Source organism: Musa acuminata, chromosome BXJ2-4 (genome assembly GCF_036884655.1).
Source record: "Musa acuminata AAA Group cultivar baxijiao chromosome BXJ2-4, Cavendish_Baxijiao_AAA, whole genome shotgun sequence".
Taxonomy (NCBI): Eukaryota; Viridiplantae; Streptophyta; class Magnoliopsida; order Zingiberales; family Musaceae; genus Musa; species Musa acuminata.
The window spans coordinates 31,567,388-31,584,272 of record NC_088341.1 but is presented as its reverse complement, the minus strand read 5'-3'; the positions used below and the strand labels follow the sequence as shown (position 1 = coordinate 31,584,272).

Sequence of the window (16,885 nt, the reverse complement as noted above, 5' to 3'; positions counted from 1 at the left end):
TGGCAACTGCTGCTTGGATGACACCAAGTAGCCCTGCAATGATGGCCCCATCGGAGAAGAGATCAGAGGCGGCAACAAGAAACAAAGGTAATAGTAAATGCGTCCTCTTTTGGCTCAGCTGTGCAGTCTCGAGAAAATGGCCGATCTGCAACATCTTGCTGTGACTGATGAAAGCCACAGATTGGTCACTGACATCACCTCTTAGGCAACAAGTTTTGGATTTTGCTCTGTGCATGTCTTGAGATCTAATTCGACTAGTAATGGTGATTACTTGTGTCAATGGTCTTTATGAGACAAAAGTAGCTTACTTTCCATTGTATCAAATGTTTTTGACTTTTACTACCATAGAAAATGCTCACAGAGTAGGAGTTGCTATCCAAGTTTTTGCATTGGTTTTGGCAATCTATGCCTCATCAAATTGTTCTCTTTCTCTCTAAAGTCAAAGTGATCTAATCCAATGTAACCTAAACAACTATAGACTTATTGAAATTATAATGTCCTTTTCTTTTACACCACTAAAACACAAGAGATGGATTTAATTCTCTTATGTGGATCAAAAGAGCTGTTCTTACTTTACCAAGCACAGATAGCTGATTCAATGGAGAAAATTCCATGTTATGTTATTTTCTTCAACTGAATCATTTTTAAATCAAACTGCAATCCAGCCTGACTCAATCATTCACTGAACACATTAAATTTGAATGAGAGAGCTTTCAATTTACATATTTAATTTCACCACCACCTGGTGGGCAACCAGTGTCATGTGACACTGTGATTGTACTTCATAGCAGACATTTTTGCTGGTGGATACATACATACAAAAAGCAAGATCATATCTTTTTCACTTTTCACCACCTTTTCCCTTTACTCAGATGCTTCATCGAAGAGGTCATTGGTTCCAGCAGTATCACACTAATGGCCAATATCCATCCATTTGCATGGCCAAGGTCCACAGGAGCTCAAACTCATGAACCTCTTGTGACAGCTTTAATTGCCAAAGACATGTACATTTTGTTGTTTGTCATGGAAATTGATGAATCCAACACCCACATCTTCAATAGTGGTCCCAAAGGATAAAGAAGAAGCCAAATGGGAGGATGCTATCCTAGATAAAAGAGAGGAAGACAAGTGTTATTATAATATAGACTTGGGGTGATGCCAATGAGTATAGGTTCAAGTCTAAAATTATTATAAGTTTCTCTCAATGTTTTGCATCAGTACTAGAACACAGTGTAGAAGAGTTTGTTTTATTCTAACATGATAAAAAGTAGATAAGAGGACAAAAACAAGCTACCAACCAAGTGGATTGGGAAAAAAGAAAAATGAGATCCTGTGTTTTGAGTTGGGACAAGATATTCCTCATGGTAAGTTTGACTTACATTTATTTTCTCTGCAATCCCTTCAATCGATCTCCTGAAAAATGAAAGAAAAAAAAACTTCAGTAAGCCTAAACTTACAATGTTCTTGTGATGGTGTGCAATTATGATCTTTCCATGTCCATACCATTTTATGCTGCCTTCACACACCTCAGCATTGACTTGTGTGTGCCTAGTCTCAGCCTAAACCAAAAAAAATGCCTACCAATCTCTCTTAACTGCATGTTCTTCTTGGTGCTTTTGTACTGTGCCATCTGGTTGATAACACAAACTCACCCTCATTTCTTCTTCTGATCAAATAGTTCCTGTCTCAAAACTAAAGAGAAGGTTTCATGGGTGTGACCTCATAGATGAGAAGAACAAGCATATCCATCACAATCCAATTTCCTTTTTACCCCACCATCTGTGAAGAGTGCTGGGACAATTAGCATGAGCAGTTTTTGGTGAGCTATAATTAATGTATACCTAAATGGCAAGCATAAGAAACTATTGACCATTGGGTGCAGATCCAACACTTTAGTGGTGGCAGGACAATCAACCACAAGGCATGTGGGCTGGGGCTTGGACAGGCCATGCAAACAAAGTTAAAGAAAATTATGTAACAGTACCTGAAGGTCCCAATCAATACCTGGCATTCTTGAAGATCCAACTTTGGTTACACAGGATTTTATTGTGCCAACAAAGCCTTCAACAATGAAAATTCCTTCAGCATAGATAAAACAGTTTAATCATCAACACAAATTTTTGAAGGAAAAAAGAACTTGCAGTTTTAGTGTGCTAAGTTGAGCAGATACACAGGTTCACAAAAGACAGCTTGTAAGAAACTCTTTTAAGTTTGTTTGATACAAGTGTGGTAGTTAGTGCATCATTGCAAACTGCAAAATTGTGTACTTCATTACATTAAACTAGCAAAACTTATCAGAATTACTTCTGTTACCTGAGATATGGCTGATCCACAACTTTCATTATAAGGTAAACTTGATGTGCAAACCACCAAGAGAAATGTAACAGAGAAGAGAGATAGTAGAACATCAAAAGAGAAAGGAAGGCAATTGCCTGAACATTTTTGCAGGTTCATAGAAAAAACACCAAAATGTTGCAAGAAAAATACTCCATGAAGGTGCTGGATTTCATCTCCCATGAATTTATAGGAATGGTTCTTAAACTACCTTGAGTTGCCTCCTCTGAATTTTAAAGTTGAAAACCATACTTTAGGTTGCTTCTTCATGACTAACTCAAACTGGAGGGCAGGGGCAAGTGCATAGTAGAGTCATGGCAATCCCCAATAGCAACCTTATTTCCCATGTTCTTGCTAATCTGGCAATTTAACCTTTTGGATGATTAAGAAAGATCTTGAAATCAACATGTCAAGGACACAAACTATCTTTTCATTTCAAACCATGAATCCAGCCTATTCAATCTAGAAACAACAAAAACATGATTCAAGATTAAACAAGAAGGTGCATCATAATTTGTGCCTGCATATCATAAAACAGACTTCAGCTACATATTTGTCTTAACAAAAAATCAATAAAGTAACTGGAATTCCTAATTTGTTTGACCTATATATTACAATGTAATAGTTCTGCAGACTGCTTAGTAACTGTGCAGAAGTTACCACCATTATGACATGAACACATCACTGTTGGAAGCAATACTATACACTCAAGATGTCCATTGTCTCATAATGGAATGAGGCTTGACTAGAGATAAATCTCAAGATGAAAGGAAGACTAGCATAATGGGTTTGCAATAAAAGATATCAAGTCGAACTTTTGAGCAGACATGCCTATTTCAATTTAGCAAGGTTAACAACTATCAATCAAGTTGAAACTGATATGACCCAGATTAGATTCAATGATACTGTTCCAAGTTCTTAGACTGAACAAAACTTGCATATTGCAAAAGCAGATCGTAGTAGTAAAGGCAGAGCCATGGCAGTAGAATCTTTTACATATTGCAAAAGCAGCTTTTCATAGCAAAATAGAGCCATGGCAGTAGACACACCCTCTAAATAGCTGTTCCTCGTAACCCCATTTCATATTCCATCAAAAACTAGGAAGTCAAGACATAAGTAGAACAGCAACAAACATGCCATTGTCAAAGGTGGGAAACAAGAAGTAGCTTGGATGTTCTGTCAGAAAAATTCGACAGAATTATATCAAAAAAGGGAAGATTAAAATGCAAAACAAGCAAAATACCAAACAATCCAGTCTTACAGCAGGATCACAATTAAGTTATCAAAATACCAAAATGTGTTTTCAGTTGAAACAAAAACTTATTGTAGCTTCCCCTCTTTCCTCACATTGAGAGTTAGCCCTTTATCTGTGTTCAACATGGGTTCAAGAGGATCACATCTTAAGGAATAAACATTATCACTCAACCAGAGAGTGCAGCATTCAGTGCACTATGAACATCAACGCCAATTTGTGCTTCAGCCTTTTCCAAGTCCGTTGTAGCTGAGTTTAGCTTCTGGGTGAAGTCAGCAAGTCCCTTTTGGACGAGGCTTAGATCAATGCGGTCAACAGGAACAGCCTCAACAGCAACTATGTCTGTAACTGAGTTAGCATGTACGAAAGCAAAACCACTGCTAACAAAGTACTTGGTGACTTCACTCCCTTCGTGTACAGAAAGGAGCCCTGGCTTGAGCTCAGCAATGGTGGCAACATGCCCAGGCAAAACACCCATTTGCCCTGTAGTTGCTGGTACAATGACCATGTCAACCTGAAGGTAGATAAGATGTTAAAAGAACGAAGAAATAAAATTTTCAAAATTATCAACAGTACATAATATTTTAATAGAATACAATAGGATGAATAGCCTATATTTAGTAGCTGCTTCCGGCAAACAAAGACAACAACTTAAGAAGGTTAGATAGTATTGTCCATATGAAAGGTTTATCAGTAAATTATTACAGCCATCCTTCTCCCTTTCTCTTGCAGTTCCAACTTCCTCAAGTCTAGAATTAAATGATTAGATGTGGGCATGGAGATCTTTAACACTTGAGGGATGTTCACTGTTTGTATCTTAAACATAAAATTGAACAATCAATCATTTGTAGTTTTCTCTATAAAAATTGAAAATTCTAAAAGCTAGAATATTCACCAATGAATATTCACTTATTCAGACCTCTTGATAATCAAAAAGATATTTATGGTAGGAAAAAAGTCATCACAAAATTTCTGTACTCAAATGATTCACGGCACAGCCTTTCATTATAAAAGAAAAAAAATCATAATGCTCATAAACAGATTAGTCCAGTGTAGCATCCATCATTTGTTGCCATCTTCATTTCAGTGATCTGCTCTAAATCTTATATGAGACCTCTCTCTCTCTCATCAATCTTAAACTTCTTCTGTGTCACTTATTTTCTAATATTTGCATATGATCTCGCATCAATCTTCAACTTCTTCTGTGTTACATTTTCCAATTTTTTCACATGATCTCGCATCAATCTTCAACTTTTTCTGTGTCACTTATTTTATAATTCTAGCATATGATCTAGCATTAATCTTCAACTTCTTCTGTCACTTGTTTCCTAATTTTTGCATGTGATAAAAAAAAACCGATATTGCTCATTCCATCAAAGCTTCCCTGCTAAGGATAAGAATTTGTTGCATGAAAAAAACAAAAACAAAAAAGAAGTTATTGCATGTAGAACCTCCCTATGTCCTGAATTCATCCAAAAGCCCAAAAAAGCATTCCAAGTCTATTTATGAGAGTTTCAAGTAGACTTCTTATGCATCACAACATAGAGAATCCATAAAAATAACAACACAGCATTTAAAAAATTGTTGACGTTTTTTGAATGGTGTACCAAAGGAAAACTTCAGTAAAGATTTGTAGTGACTGTTGAGAAGTTATGAATTAATGCCATTTGCAAGCGATATATCAGGTTAGAAATGTTGCATTGTGAAAGAAGCAATGCCTCCATAAATGGAATTCTATAGATGTTATTGCAGAGTTTAAGTTCAGAACATCCTAGAGCAAAAAAAGGTTATTTTTCAGTGTCATAAGCTTATTTCCATTGAAAAGCATTGTTTATAACAAAACACCAAAAAATGTTCAGCAAGTAACACCTTTGGTTTCCCCTATACGAAGAACAATTTTATAACTTCTAAACAGTAACTCTCTTGTTCCAAATGCATGGTTCTTAACATTGCCCCAAATAAAAAAAATCAACACCCAAGTTGAAGAGAACGAGTCAAAATGGTGTCACCACATTCAAACTTCAGAAAAACCAATAATACATTGTTATTTTTAAACCAGTGTCCAAGTTGTATCCAAATGTTTCAGAAAAGGATTAATACACATATTGAGCAAGTATCACTGCTGTAATCAAGCTCGAACTAGAACGGTCTGAGAACATCCGAAAGCTGGACAAGCACATCTATTTCAGTTCCAGCAAATTCTCAAAATAAGAGAAAAAAAAATTCTTAACCAAATAGTGATGAACAAGACGGTACAAAATTAAAACATCATTATGCAGTTTCAAAAATAGTCTCTTCTCTAAGTATCAGAAATACATAATCATGACCTCATACTTCAGATATATGAATGTTTTTTTTAAGTCAGATAAATTCATACACATTTATACACTGCAGTCTACCTTCCCCTGATCTACAATTACTAATATTCGTCAGACAAGAAATCCTAAGGCTTCCTTGGATTGTCTTTATCTTTAAGTATTTCAAAGGCACAACTTATGTGAAGACTTATTAAGCCCTCATCTGCTAGAAGATGTAGAATACCCACAATCTAGCAATTAAAAGGCATCCGATTCGAGTTCAGATCCTAAAACATGCAAATCAAATGAACCAACAAGAGATGCAACGTCATCGCAACATTCAGAACAAAACTCTAGACAAGATTTAGATAGATCTGCCGGAGAGGGACGGATCGCGCAAACCTCCTTGTTGGAGATCTCGGATTGGTAGGGGAGGACGAAGTTGATGGTGAGCTTGGAGGGGATGGAGGAGGGGGTGGGTGGGCGGGGCTTCATGAAGGCGAGCGGGGTTTTGGGCGGGTCGATATTGGGGGCCACCTTCCGCCACGCCTCCACGAACGCGGCATCCTCCGACGGCGCAGCCGGGAGATCAGTGGAGAAGGCGCGGGCAGTGGCGCTGCGGCGGACGCCTCCACCGATGACACGAGTCAGGAGGCGCGGGGCGTGACGATACATGGTTGGCTGCAGCGGCCACTCGATCTCTCTGGCTCTCGAGTTGGAATGGGACGAATGAATGGGGGCGGAGGAGAAGGGAAGACACAGGAAGGGTTTCACTGCTTTGGGTGTTCTTGGGTCCGGATCAATTGTATCGAGCAAAACCACCAAACAGGGAGGAGCGCGTTCCAGTTGGTCCGCATCCGCAAGGGCCCACTTTCATCATCGGCACCTCTTGCGGGGTCCACAATGGAGGCCAATGGAAAGGCAGGGCTGGCAATTTCGTCTCAATGTCATTTTGGGCCCAATAGAATTCGACCTTTTGGCCCAAATAAGAACTTGCTGGCAATTGGGCCTGCGGAACTTACCGTTACAGAGATACGCAAAGGCGGCGTGGTTATGGGCGGTGGCGACGGGCCCCTTTTCCTAGTCCCCTCCCTCTGGTCCCACGGGCTCCTCATCGTCGACTACATCCACTTCCGGTACAATGGCTACCTCCTCGGCTTTCTCCTCCTTTCCCTCTCTCTCTGCTGGAGGAAGGAAAGGATCTGACCGGGGGGCTCATCTTGCCCGTCCCTATCTGCTTCTTTCACCACTTCTTTGTGCACCTTCTCAGGCATCACTGCAGACGCGGGCCGTGGGAGGCGTCAAGGAGATTTCTGACCATGGGCATCGCAGTGAGTACCGTATCGCCGCGGCGTTCGGTCCATTCTTGTTCTATGAGCAGGTGAGATTGATTCTTCTATCGAGTTAATTATATCCTATTTCAGTTGAACATGTAAAAGAACTAAATATCTTAATCGAATTGATCTGCTTTTCATTACAAGATTTGATTGCTTTTACTAGTAGATTTGTGCTTATTGTCCAATTTGTTGCACATGATCACCAAGTAATGGACAAAGTTATACATGCACAACAATTTTTCACTACTTAGATTGGATAAAGTGACACTTATGCGTTATAAACAAGATATAAACAAAGTGATATTTCCATCAACTACGAGTATTATCTTGGGTTTGCAAATAAAGAGATCACTTCTCTTTTGATGCAAACTCTGCCAATCCTGAAGTAATAATCCCATTCAATCTTTTTTAGGAGCCTGCTTGTTGAAATCATTTTTTCTAGATCTCCTTTTATTTTGATGCCCTGGACATATATCACATCTCATTGTAACGAAGTTTTTTTTTCTTTATTTTATAATGAAGTTTTTCAAGGTAATGTAAGTAAAATGAATTTCATACACTAAAGTGGGATATGATGGTGGGTGGTATCATTTTCATATTTCCAGGGAATATGGGAATTGATTTAAGCAGAGTTACTTGTTGGACACCAAATACATATTGAACTTGTAATTCCTTTTGGTGTATTAACTGGTAGCCTGCTGGTGATGGCTTGTACTCGTACATTATTACCTCTTACTCCTTTACTAAATATTGCTGATACTATTATTCCTTATAAGATAGATTTGCTTCTTGTAATTTGACTTCTCATTTCTTTGTTGACGCTGATGTTCCCACAGATGCAACAGGTACATAGTTGTTTATTTCCATTTGGCAGGGGTTATGCATGCCGACTGGGCTTCACATTTTGGGTACCTTGCATAGTTCTTGACAAAGCCCTTGCTTTTGTGCTTGCAAAGCTGGAACTTGATGTTCCTGCTCCTAAAGCGTCTTCCTGTTGGGCTGGTTGGCAATTGCTCCCGTTTTGCTCTGCTTCTACCAGGACTACTATATGTTGTTGCTTCCAAAAGTGATTATTCAGCTAGGATCTGTCATCTTCAAGCTTCTGAATTGATGTGTCACCCTGTTGATAGCCTTCTTCCAGAAGCCCCAGCCAAAGCACATAATTAGATGGGTGACATATGCCTTTACCCACACATCACTTCATTTTAAAACCCCACTTCCTATAATTTAAATAAATAGCTTGAATGATGCGAGACATTGTCTCGTGCTGTTAATAGGTATGCTACAAAACATGCTTAGATATCTTCCATTTGCTTACTCTTGGAGGTTGATATCTTTATTTATTTTTGTGCAGACAGCAAACTGCCACTTATATGGTCCTTGGATTTGTGGCCTCTTCAATTCAGATTACAAAACTCTGTATTATTGATGTGCGTGTAGTAACTCAAATCACACCATTATTGGAAGCTTATTTTCATTGATTTGCTAGTGCTTCTCAGCCTTCTCTGCAATAGATGCTTTTGAGATGTCTTTATAACATTTATAAATTTTTCTGAGCTGTGAAGAACGTTCTGCTGGTTCATCTAGGATCTTACAATGAGTGTTCAATTCTTGGCATACGAGTAATATGTGGTTACTATTTCCTCTTGCTGCAGTATCCTGTTACTCCATGTTTTCTCTGCTATTTGAGCCCCAGGTATTACTAATTAAAGTACTGCTGATGGGTCATACACTCCATTCTCATGTGAATAGGCTTTTCCGGATATTTCAAGATATGGTCTGCTCCTCAAGGAAACCAAACAGAATGCTTCAAGTGCTTCAGATGTAAAACAATGATTTATCAGACAATTTGGAACACTTTACCCTCTGGGATTGTTGGTGAAGTTTCGCGGTCAGCTACTGCACCCATATATTCTAGAGGCTCTGGTTCCTGAGTTTCATGTTGATTTCCATATATTGTGCTGTTGGGATGATGTAGTCCTGGGCATGGCAGCTCAGGCAGACATATAAATATTCAAGTCCAGTTGTTAACTTGATGATATCCTTTTTTGAACAGCTTCAAGTTTCCAATGATATTAGTTACTGAGGAATTTTGTTTAAAAGCTATCATACATTTTGGCTATCAATTTGACATCCTGCTAATTGTATGTCTTGGACCACAACATTACCTGTATCCATTATCCTAACTGGGTGGTACCTAGAAGAATCCAAGAAACAAAAAGAGGTTTCCAGCATCACCAGCAAACTTCAGTTCATGCCTCATGTGCTGCATTTGAACAAATAAATTTAAGTTTGAGAGACAATATCAGTGAAGTAAATTATGAAAAGGAAATAATAATAAATGTTCATCAACTACGAGTTATGAGGTTATTTTGTTCCTCATTCACCCCAGATATTTCCTTGATATGCTTTACTCTTATAGTTCCTGCAATTGTTTTTTGGTTAGAAGTCTACATTTAGTGCTAGTGGCAGAACTTTGTGCCCGTTTCAATCTAGTCCAAAAGAGTTTAGGTGTGCAGGGGACAATCCACAGCACCAACTTTGGTCAAAGTTTTGTATAGATCAGAATGAATTGCTTCTTAAGTATGGGGTGGGAATTGGAATGATGTCAGTGGCCATGGAATATTTTGGCACCAAACAAGAGCCTTGAGATGCTAATCATGGAGTCAGAATGTTTAATCATCACTATTTTTATGGCCAGAGTCAACAGCATTACACCAAGATGGGCAACAGCACTGTTGTTATCTCAACAACTGAATCAAATGTTGAAGCCACTCATTGTTCAATATTCTGCAATAACACTGGCCTCAGAACCAGCTTGAGACAATCTCATGGGTTGAAATTTGAGCCAACCATTCCAGTAGGAAAAAAAGAATAGTTATCTTCTTTTTCCAGGCAGAGCGTGCTTCCTCACTCAGTTCTTGTGTTCTTTTTTATCTGCAGAAAAAAGCTTTAGAAGTACAGCAAGAGCAATCATTTGATTGAGCCATCATATGAAATTTTGTTGTTCCCTTCATTATGAGGCTATGGAAGAAACTCAAAAAAGAAATGAGAGCAAGTATCCACTAGTGAAGAGAGCATCATGACAATGTATTTGGAGGGAAGAGCTTGTGTGCCCCATTTACCACATTACAAGTAGTGTGGAGAGGCAGAAGCCTTGTTGGAGCAGTAAAGAAGCAGATTAAAGGGCAGACATGAGAACTCTATGTATCATTATTCTAACCACACTCCTCCACCGACAGTCCCAAAGAGAACAAAAAGGCTGCTTCTATCACCTGTGGACTAATGATGACATCCATTTTGTTAAACCAGGCATGTTTGCAGACCAAGCAAGGGCATCCTACTTTCTTCTCAGTTCTCATGTTGCATACATACTTGGATAAGAATTAGGATGCAGATGCATTATAGACCATCAGAGGAATATTTCAGTAGCAATGTCAGATGACAACCACAATGAGAACACCCACATTTTGTTGGGGAAGAGTGAGGGGGGATAGACTATGGTGGATTTAATCTTTAGTCCAGAAACAACACTATGAACATGGCAAGAACTAAAAGGACGAATGTTTGAATTGCCTTTCTTTTTTGCTGCTCAGCATCTGTTTCCCTTGCTTGATCCATGTGAGATGTGGGTGGTGGTTGAACCTACCACGATCAACATTTATGCAAATCACAGAGCTTAAATATGTGGAGTACCTCTTGGTCTCACTGGAAGACCTTCATGTGCTCTGAGAAAGATGAGATCTTTAATTGTGATGTGATGTGATGTTCTTCACACTAGGTAACTTCTAAAGGTAATTTTTATGATTCTTTCTAGTGTAGATAAACTCTTGCTCATTTATGCACTCTCCAACTTTTGCAGAGACTTCAATTGAATCTGCAAGGAATACAGAGTTAGACATGATTCAGATGGGGCCTCAACATAGTTTGTACCAATTGCGCGAGTACTTGATTAAGCCTCTGCTCAATGCTCATAATTCAGTGCCAAAGGATTCATATACATGTTGACATCCCCTTCAAGCGATGAGCTTCAAAGGGTAAGCCTTAAACGAAAATAATTTCTCTATTGGCAGTGGTAAAACTACTTGCATTGGCATTCTTCTTATCCTACAATGAGGGTAATCTCATGCACTACATTTTATTTTAATGATAATTATCTTCCATGTATCACTTACAAGGAAACATAACTACAAATATCTAGTAGGAGTTGGATTCTAGTAATTAATCAGTAGATGAATGTCTTGATCATGATTCATAACAAGAGAAACTATCAACACTCTGGCAAAGCTGGATTCAGACATCCATGAATTTGCAGAGTACATTCCCTCATCAACAACACTCTTCGTCACTTTAGCTGAAGCCAATGCCACTTCTTCCTCTTTGCTGTACAAGCCAAAAAGTACATTCCCTCAGCCTGGTGTAATCTATGAGCTCCAAATATTCTTGTGAGGAGTGGGCACATGTTGCTGCTGTCTAGAATTTGCAGAGAACAAACAGCACATCTGCTGCACTCCTCCATTGATTTGTTAATTAGCACTTGCAAGCTTAAAAAGATATTACTCACATTCTCCTTATCATTGTCAACGCTAACGAACATGGTTTATGTTATCACTGACCTTAGCTTAATGTAGTTCTTTATAAGATGAAACGACTGCCACCCCCTCTCCACCACCATATCTTCTGCCTCCAGGGGCACTAGTTTATGTTCCACAAGCATGTTCACCTGCAACCTACCTGATATAAATTTCTTCCACTGCTTTGGAGAATGACTTCAGAACCAGCACAAAAGAATCCTTCCATGTCAAACACTGATATCCACCATTTCTTTAGCTTGGTTGCTTGCTGTTCTTGCATTGGTGCAAGGCAGTAGCCATCTCAGTTGTCACAATATCAACTATCATAAGACATTGGCTAATTTAGTTGTCATGATGCTGATTAATTAACTTCTAAGACACAAGTTTGAGTGAATATTCTATGCCTCTTTTCTTCAAACCATAATCTTCTGCTCATGGTTATGATCAAAAATCAATTGTTATTTAATCTCATATAGTAGTTTTGGAAAAAACTGCTTGCAATGTGAGGAGGACAGATTAAGATCATCAGTTCAAGGTGATGACTAAAGCCAACATGGCCCGAGATGCTGAATATCCAAATTAGAGAAATTATGACAGAATATCTCTTTAACATGTGAGAATCTTTTATAGCATCAAAACCACAGTCCAGTCATTATGAGAGAGACTGTGAATCGAGATGATTATAAAAAATATTTCATTTCAATGTAGATTATCTGTTCTTTTTCTCCACATTAAAATGTTTCATTGTTTTGGACACAATTTCCTCAACCTTTGTTCTCCTTGGCTTTTCCCTCTCTCAGGAAGAAGAAAATTGTGGACTTTTTATTATGTGATGTGAATATTGTTTGTGATCCATTGCAAGATGCAATGTTGAGTGCCCCACCTACTGCAGCATACAGTGCTGTTCTTGGTTTAACCAGTAAACTCCTCCATCAATCAGAACAGACATGTCTGCTGCTTTTTCTTCTTGCTTCCATAATGGAGTATACAAACTTATCATTCGGATGAATTAATTGTTAGAGGTCCATCCAACACAAAGTGTCACTGTTCCTGAAACTTTGTGATCTGCCTAGGATTCTTTTCACGCTTACTAGTGCTCCTGTCATGCAATCATCTATCCAGAGTTTGCCACACAAAGCATACTTGTTTCATCCATTGATTCCTCTTTCAAACACACGAATTATACTTGGACTGGTATTTCCTGCACAAGAAAACAATTCTGCTCTCATAATGCTACTTAATGCTAGGAGCAGAGCTGAATGAATGCCTTCTGTCACTGATTCAAATGTACATCATGGAGAATGCTGCAGCATATAATGAGTTCCAGTAAATAAAACTGAGATCTAGCAATGATCCATTTCAGGCTTTCCACCATAGATTTTGGAGGTCTATCAACTTTCTGAGTTAAAGGCTCCCTATAATGTGAATCAATCAACAGAAGCAAACCAACTGATGGAAGAAAGGTAGAAATTGCTCATATGAGAAATAGGGTTTTACCTTTTCCATTCTGCTCAAGGGTACTCAAAAACATCTTTTCTTTGTCATGCTACCTAGGGAAATAGGGTTTTGAAACCCTAGGGGATTCCAAAAGTCATGCAAGTGCTTTTAGAAAGAAATAAATCCATTTGGAAGATTGCAAAGACTTCCAACAGTCAACTTGTAGTTATTTAATTCTATTATAAATATATATATATATATATATATATATATATGAAATATTTTTTACTGAGCTCAATTTCACATAGTTGATCTCAAGTAGTCAGAATAGTATGATTTATTACTAATGTTGTTGTTATGTGTTAATTCTTATGAATATTTTGATTTTATAAAAGATAGCAAGAAAGGAAAGATAGAGTTGGAACTTGAAGAAAAAAATAGTGGAAATAAAATTATTTTAAGACTTAAATTTATTATATTTACTGAGATATGTTTTTGAATGCTATTATAAATGTCTAGTGATCATAGTTATATAATATTTATATATGATAAATATTTAAAAATATACATAAAAATTTTTGTTCCATTATTTTTTATTTTTAATAGAAATTGTGTCAGATGAGAACTAATAACATATACTACAGCGAGAGAGAGAGAGAGAGAGTTAGAATATATATAAGGCAACAAAAGAAACCTTTCTCTGGTTCTCTCCCCGCCTTCGCCATGGACTCGCCTCCCCCTCCTCCAGCTCCGCCGCCGCCTCCGCAGGCGCCGGCGGTTGGACCTCGGATGTCAGCGGTGGAGGTCGATCGCCAGCCCTCCATCGCCTCCCACCCCTCGCCTATGGGAATTCTCAGCCCGAGCCTTCTCATCATCGCCGCCATAATCGCCTTCGTCATCGTCGCCTCCTTCTCCATCCACCTCCTCCTCCGTTTCCTCTCCTTCCGACGCCGCTCTTCCTCCGCCGTCACTGCCTTGTCGGTGTCTCTCGCCCGCTCGCGCTCCGCCTCGGGCTCCTCCGCTGCTGCCGCCGACTCCGCCCTCTCCGATCGGGAGAATGCGGCTCTCATCGACTCCCTCCCCGTGTTCACGCTGGCCTCCGCCCTCGCCTCCCTCCCCAAGTCCTCGCCGGACTGCGCCGTCTGCCTTTGCCCGTTCCGCCCTCACGACGAACTCCGCCTCCTCCCTGCCTGCCGCCACGCCTTCCACTCGTCGTGCGTCGAACCCTGGTTAAGGAACACCCCTTCTTGCCCCCTCTGCCGCGCCTCCATCGCCCTCCCCATCCCGCCCCTTCAGGTGCCGCCGTCATCGGCTGCGCCACCAGTCGCCGTCGACCGGGATACCTCAAGATCCGGCAGCTTTAGGATCGAGATTGGCAGCGTCAGTCACCGGAGGACTTCCTCGGGGGAAGAATCTGGGAACAACCCGCCACCGCTGCCACCGAGTCTGAGAACGTACTCGATAGGGTCGTCGTTCGAGTTCCTGGTGGAAGAGGAGGTGGAGGCGGTGGTGGCGCGGATTGCGAGGCGGACGGAGAAGGTGGTGAAGCCAGGGGACAGCGCGGCCGACGCGTCTCCGGGGGCGCCGGGGGAGGAGGTGGCAGAAGCGGCGGGGGGAGGGCGAAGGTGGCTGAAGGAGTACGTGGACCGGCTGGCCTCGTCGGCGTCGTCGTCGTTCTCATCGCTTCGCTTCTCCGGCCGGTGGAGCTGCCGTTACGACGAAGACGGCGGCGGCTCCGTGGGACGGCACTCGTGGGATCTGGAGGGGAGCGCCCGGCGGGAGGCGGAGGAGGGTGGTTACTACGGCTTTTACCGGTGGCTGATCGGGGCATAGCCGTCATTTCCCACCCCGTCTCCCACCCCCCCCTTCTTCCCCCGTCGATCTCCTCAGGTGCCGCCACCGAAGCTTATTTCGAATACCACCATATTACCAAAACACCCACGCACCTTTCTCCCTATTCACAATATTACCCTATGATCAGGCGGCGCAGAACCGAGATCTTCCAGCGGGACCCACAACCCGATGTAAGCAGTACAAAAAACAAAAAACAAAAACAAAAGCGATTTCCTTGGAAATGTTTTGTGGATGTTGGGAATTATTACTGTGGTGACTTGTCGCTGGTTCCCGAGAGCGTGCTTCCCCGGTACATATACCTCTCCGCTCTCGTTGCGTGGACGTGTGTGTGCACAGTGCTCATGGGTGTCGAGCGATCACGAAGGGGGTGGGGGGAGGGCGGAGGCAACAGCCGCTGCAGTCGCAGATTTAATGCCCCCCATTACTCCCTGCTCTTCTTGCCCTGAGCCTGGCCACCTGCCGCTCATTGAAGTTGAACCTGTGTACTCGTGCCATGAGAGTTGGGGTTGATGAATGTGAGCCATCCACATTCAATTCTTCTCGCTGTTGAATGAACGAGAAGGCTATGCCGCTACAGTCGCAGACACATCCCCATTAATTTGTCTCTTCTGCTCGTAAATGGCCGCTAGCTTCTTGTCGTCGCGTTAGACGTACATTAAACGGCCCTTTGATGGTTTGCGACCACAAACGCAGCAAGCCAAATGGAGCTCTCGCCGGTGCACGCCAAGCGGAACGCGTTGAAGCAGTGAGGTTGTGGTGCCACACACAGATCTCACTGAGAAATCTTGAATCCCCATGAGGTCAAGCAATATATATATGTATCATTAGATCTCCTGTAGGAAGGTGAATAGGTTCAGCAGCATCAGCAAAGGAGCAGAATGACGCTGACTGACAAAACTAGGTGCAAAGAACCAACCAGCAAACCCTTGGAAGAAGAGGATGAATCGAAATATGGCTGCTACGCCAAAACTAGGTGCAAAGAACCAACCAGATTGACCCAGTGGATAAATCAAGAATACTGAAACAAGTAGTAACTGAGAGTTAGCGAATAATGCTATTTTGCTACAGCGTTGCAGATCGCTGTGCAGCTAATTGCGTTTCATTTCCTCTGTTATTTGGGCCAAGCGAAGAAAGACTTGTATCTTTAGGTTGCTGCTGTGTGCCAATTGACCTGCACGCTTGCAGTGACTTAATGAGAAGAAGAAGAAGAAGAAGAATGATCAGCAAAAGCTACCATCCATTTTCCTCTCTATTCAGAAAAAAAATAAACTCAATTTCATTGGTTACTCTATAGGGATTGTATGAATTCCTTCTTTTTCCAAGTTAATCTAAGCAGCATATAATCTTTACTCTGCAATTCTCATGGTTAAAATAATTTGTTTATGTATGATGTCTTATGTTCGAATTCATATTTGAGCATCCTGTATGTTTATTTAATATAATAAATATTAATAATTAATTAAAAAATTATCTGTTAATTAATATATATGTTTTAAAGCTATTAAAAAATTATAATTTTATTTTGAAATTTGGAGCAAAGTTTTGCTTTGAATTATTCTAAAATGTAAATCACATAAGAAACCAAGAATTTAGGGTGCTTCGATTGTATAAAAATAATTTTTTAAAGAATAATTTTGTAAATCATGTAAAATTAAAAATAAATTAGAAAAAATGATAGTATACATTTTAGAATTATGTTATAATTATTATAGAGAAGTTTCTATAGGTTTGGAGTGTAATTATTAAAATTATACTCATGTTATATTTAAATTTGTTTGATATTCTTTACTCAACGTATGC

The 16,885-nt window shown here is 40.2% G+C and overlaps 2 protein-coding genes and 1 non-coding gene across 5 annotated transcripts; 2 read left to right on the top strand and 1 right to left on the bottom strand.

Moving 5' to 3' along the window:
* Positions 1-3,552: 3,552 nt before the first annotated feature.
* Positions 3,553-6,672, bottom strand: LOC103976872 (ATP synthase subunit delta', mitochondrial-like). Its single transcript, XM_009392249.3, has 2 exons — positions 6,286-6,672; positions 3,553-4,100 (listed from the first exon to the last, which is right to left on the bottom strand). The coding sequence occupies exons 1-2, from the start codon at positions 6,556-6,558 to the stop codon at positions 3,756-3,758; spliced, it is 618 nt and encodes a 205-aa protein (XP_009390524.2). The 5' UTR covers positions 6,559-6,672; the 3' UTR covers positions 3,553-3,755.
* Positions 6,673-6,952: 280 nt separating this feature from the next.
* LOC103987900 (uncharacterized) lies at positions 6,953-13,359 on the top strand. Of its 3 annotated transcripts, none has more exons than XR_010486090.1 (6): positions 6,953-7,264; positions 8,057-8,497; positions 8,575-8,650; positions 8,876-11,001; positions 11,083-11,257; positions 12,595-13,359. It is a non-coding gene; the product is annotated as an uncharacterized LOC103987900 (transcript). The 3 variants fall into 3 exon arrangements; XR_010486089.1 differs by having other exon boundaries at positions 6,954-7,264; positions 8,973-11,001; positions 12,595-13,357; XR_001977447.2 differs by lacking the exons at positions 8,876-11,001; positions 11,083-11,257; positions 12,595-13,359 and having other exon boundaries at positions 6,973-7,264; positions 8,575-8,839.
* Positions 13,360-13,954: 595 nt separating this feature from the next.
* LOC135609110 (E3 ubiquitin-protein ligase ATL4-like) lies at positions 13,955-15,415 on the top strand. Its single transcript, XM_065102199.1, has one exon. It carries the CDS (start codon positions 13,955-13,957, stop codon positions 15,062-15,064), a length of 1,110 nt encoding a protein of 369 aa, XP_064958271.1. The 3' UTR covers positions 15,065-15,415.
* The last annotated feature ends 1,470 nt before the right edge of the window (positions 15,416-16,885 follow it).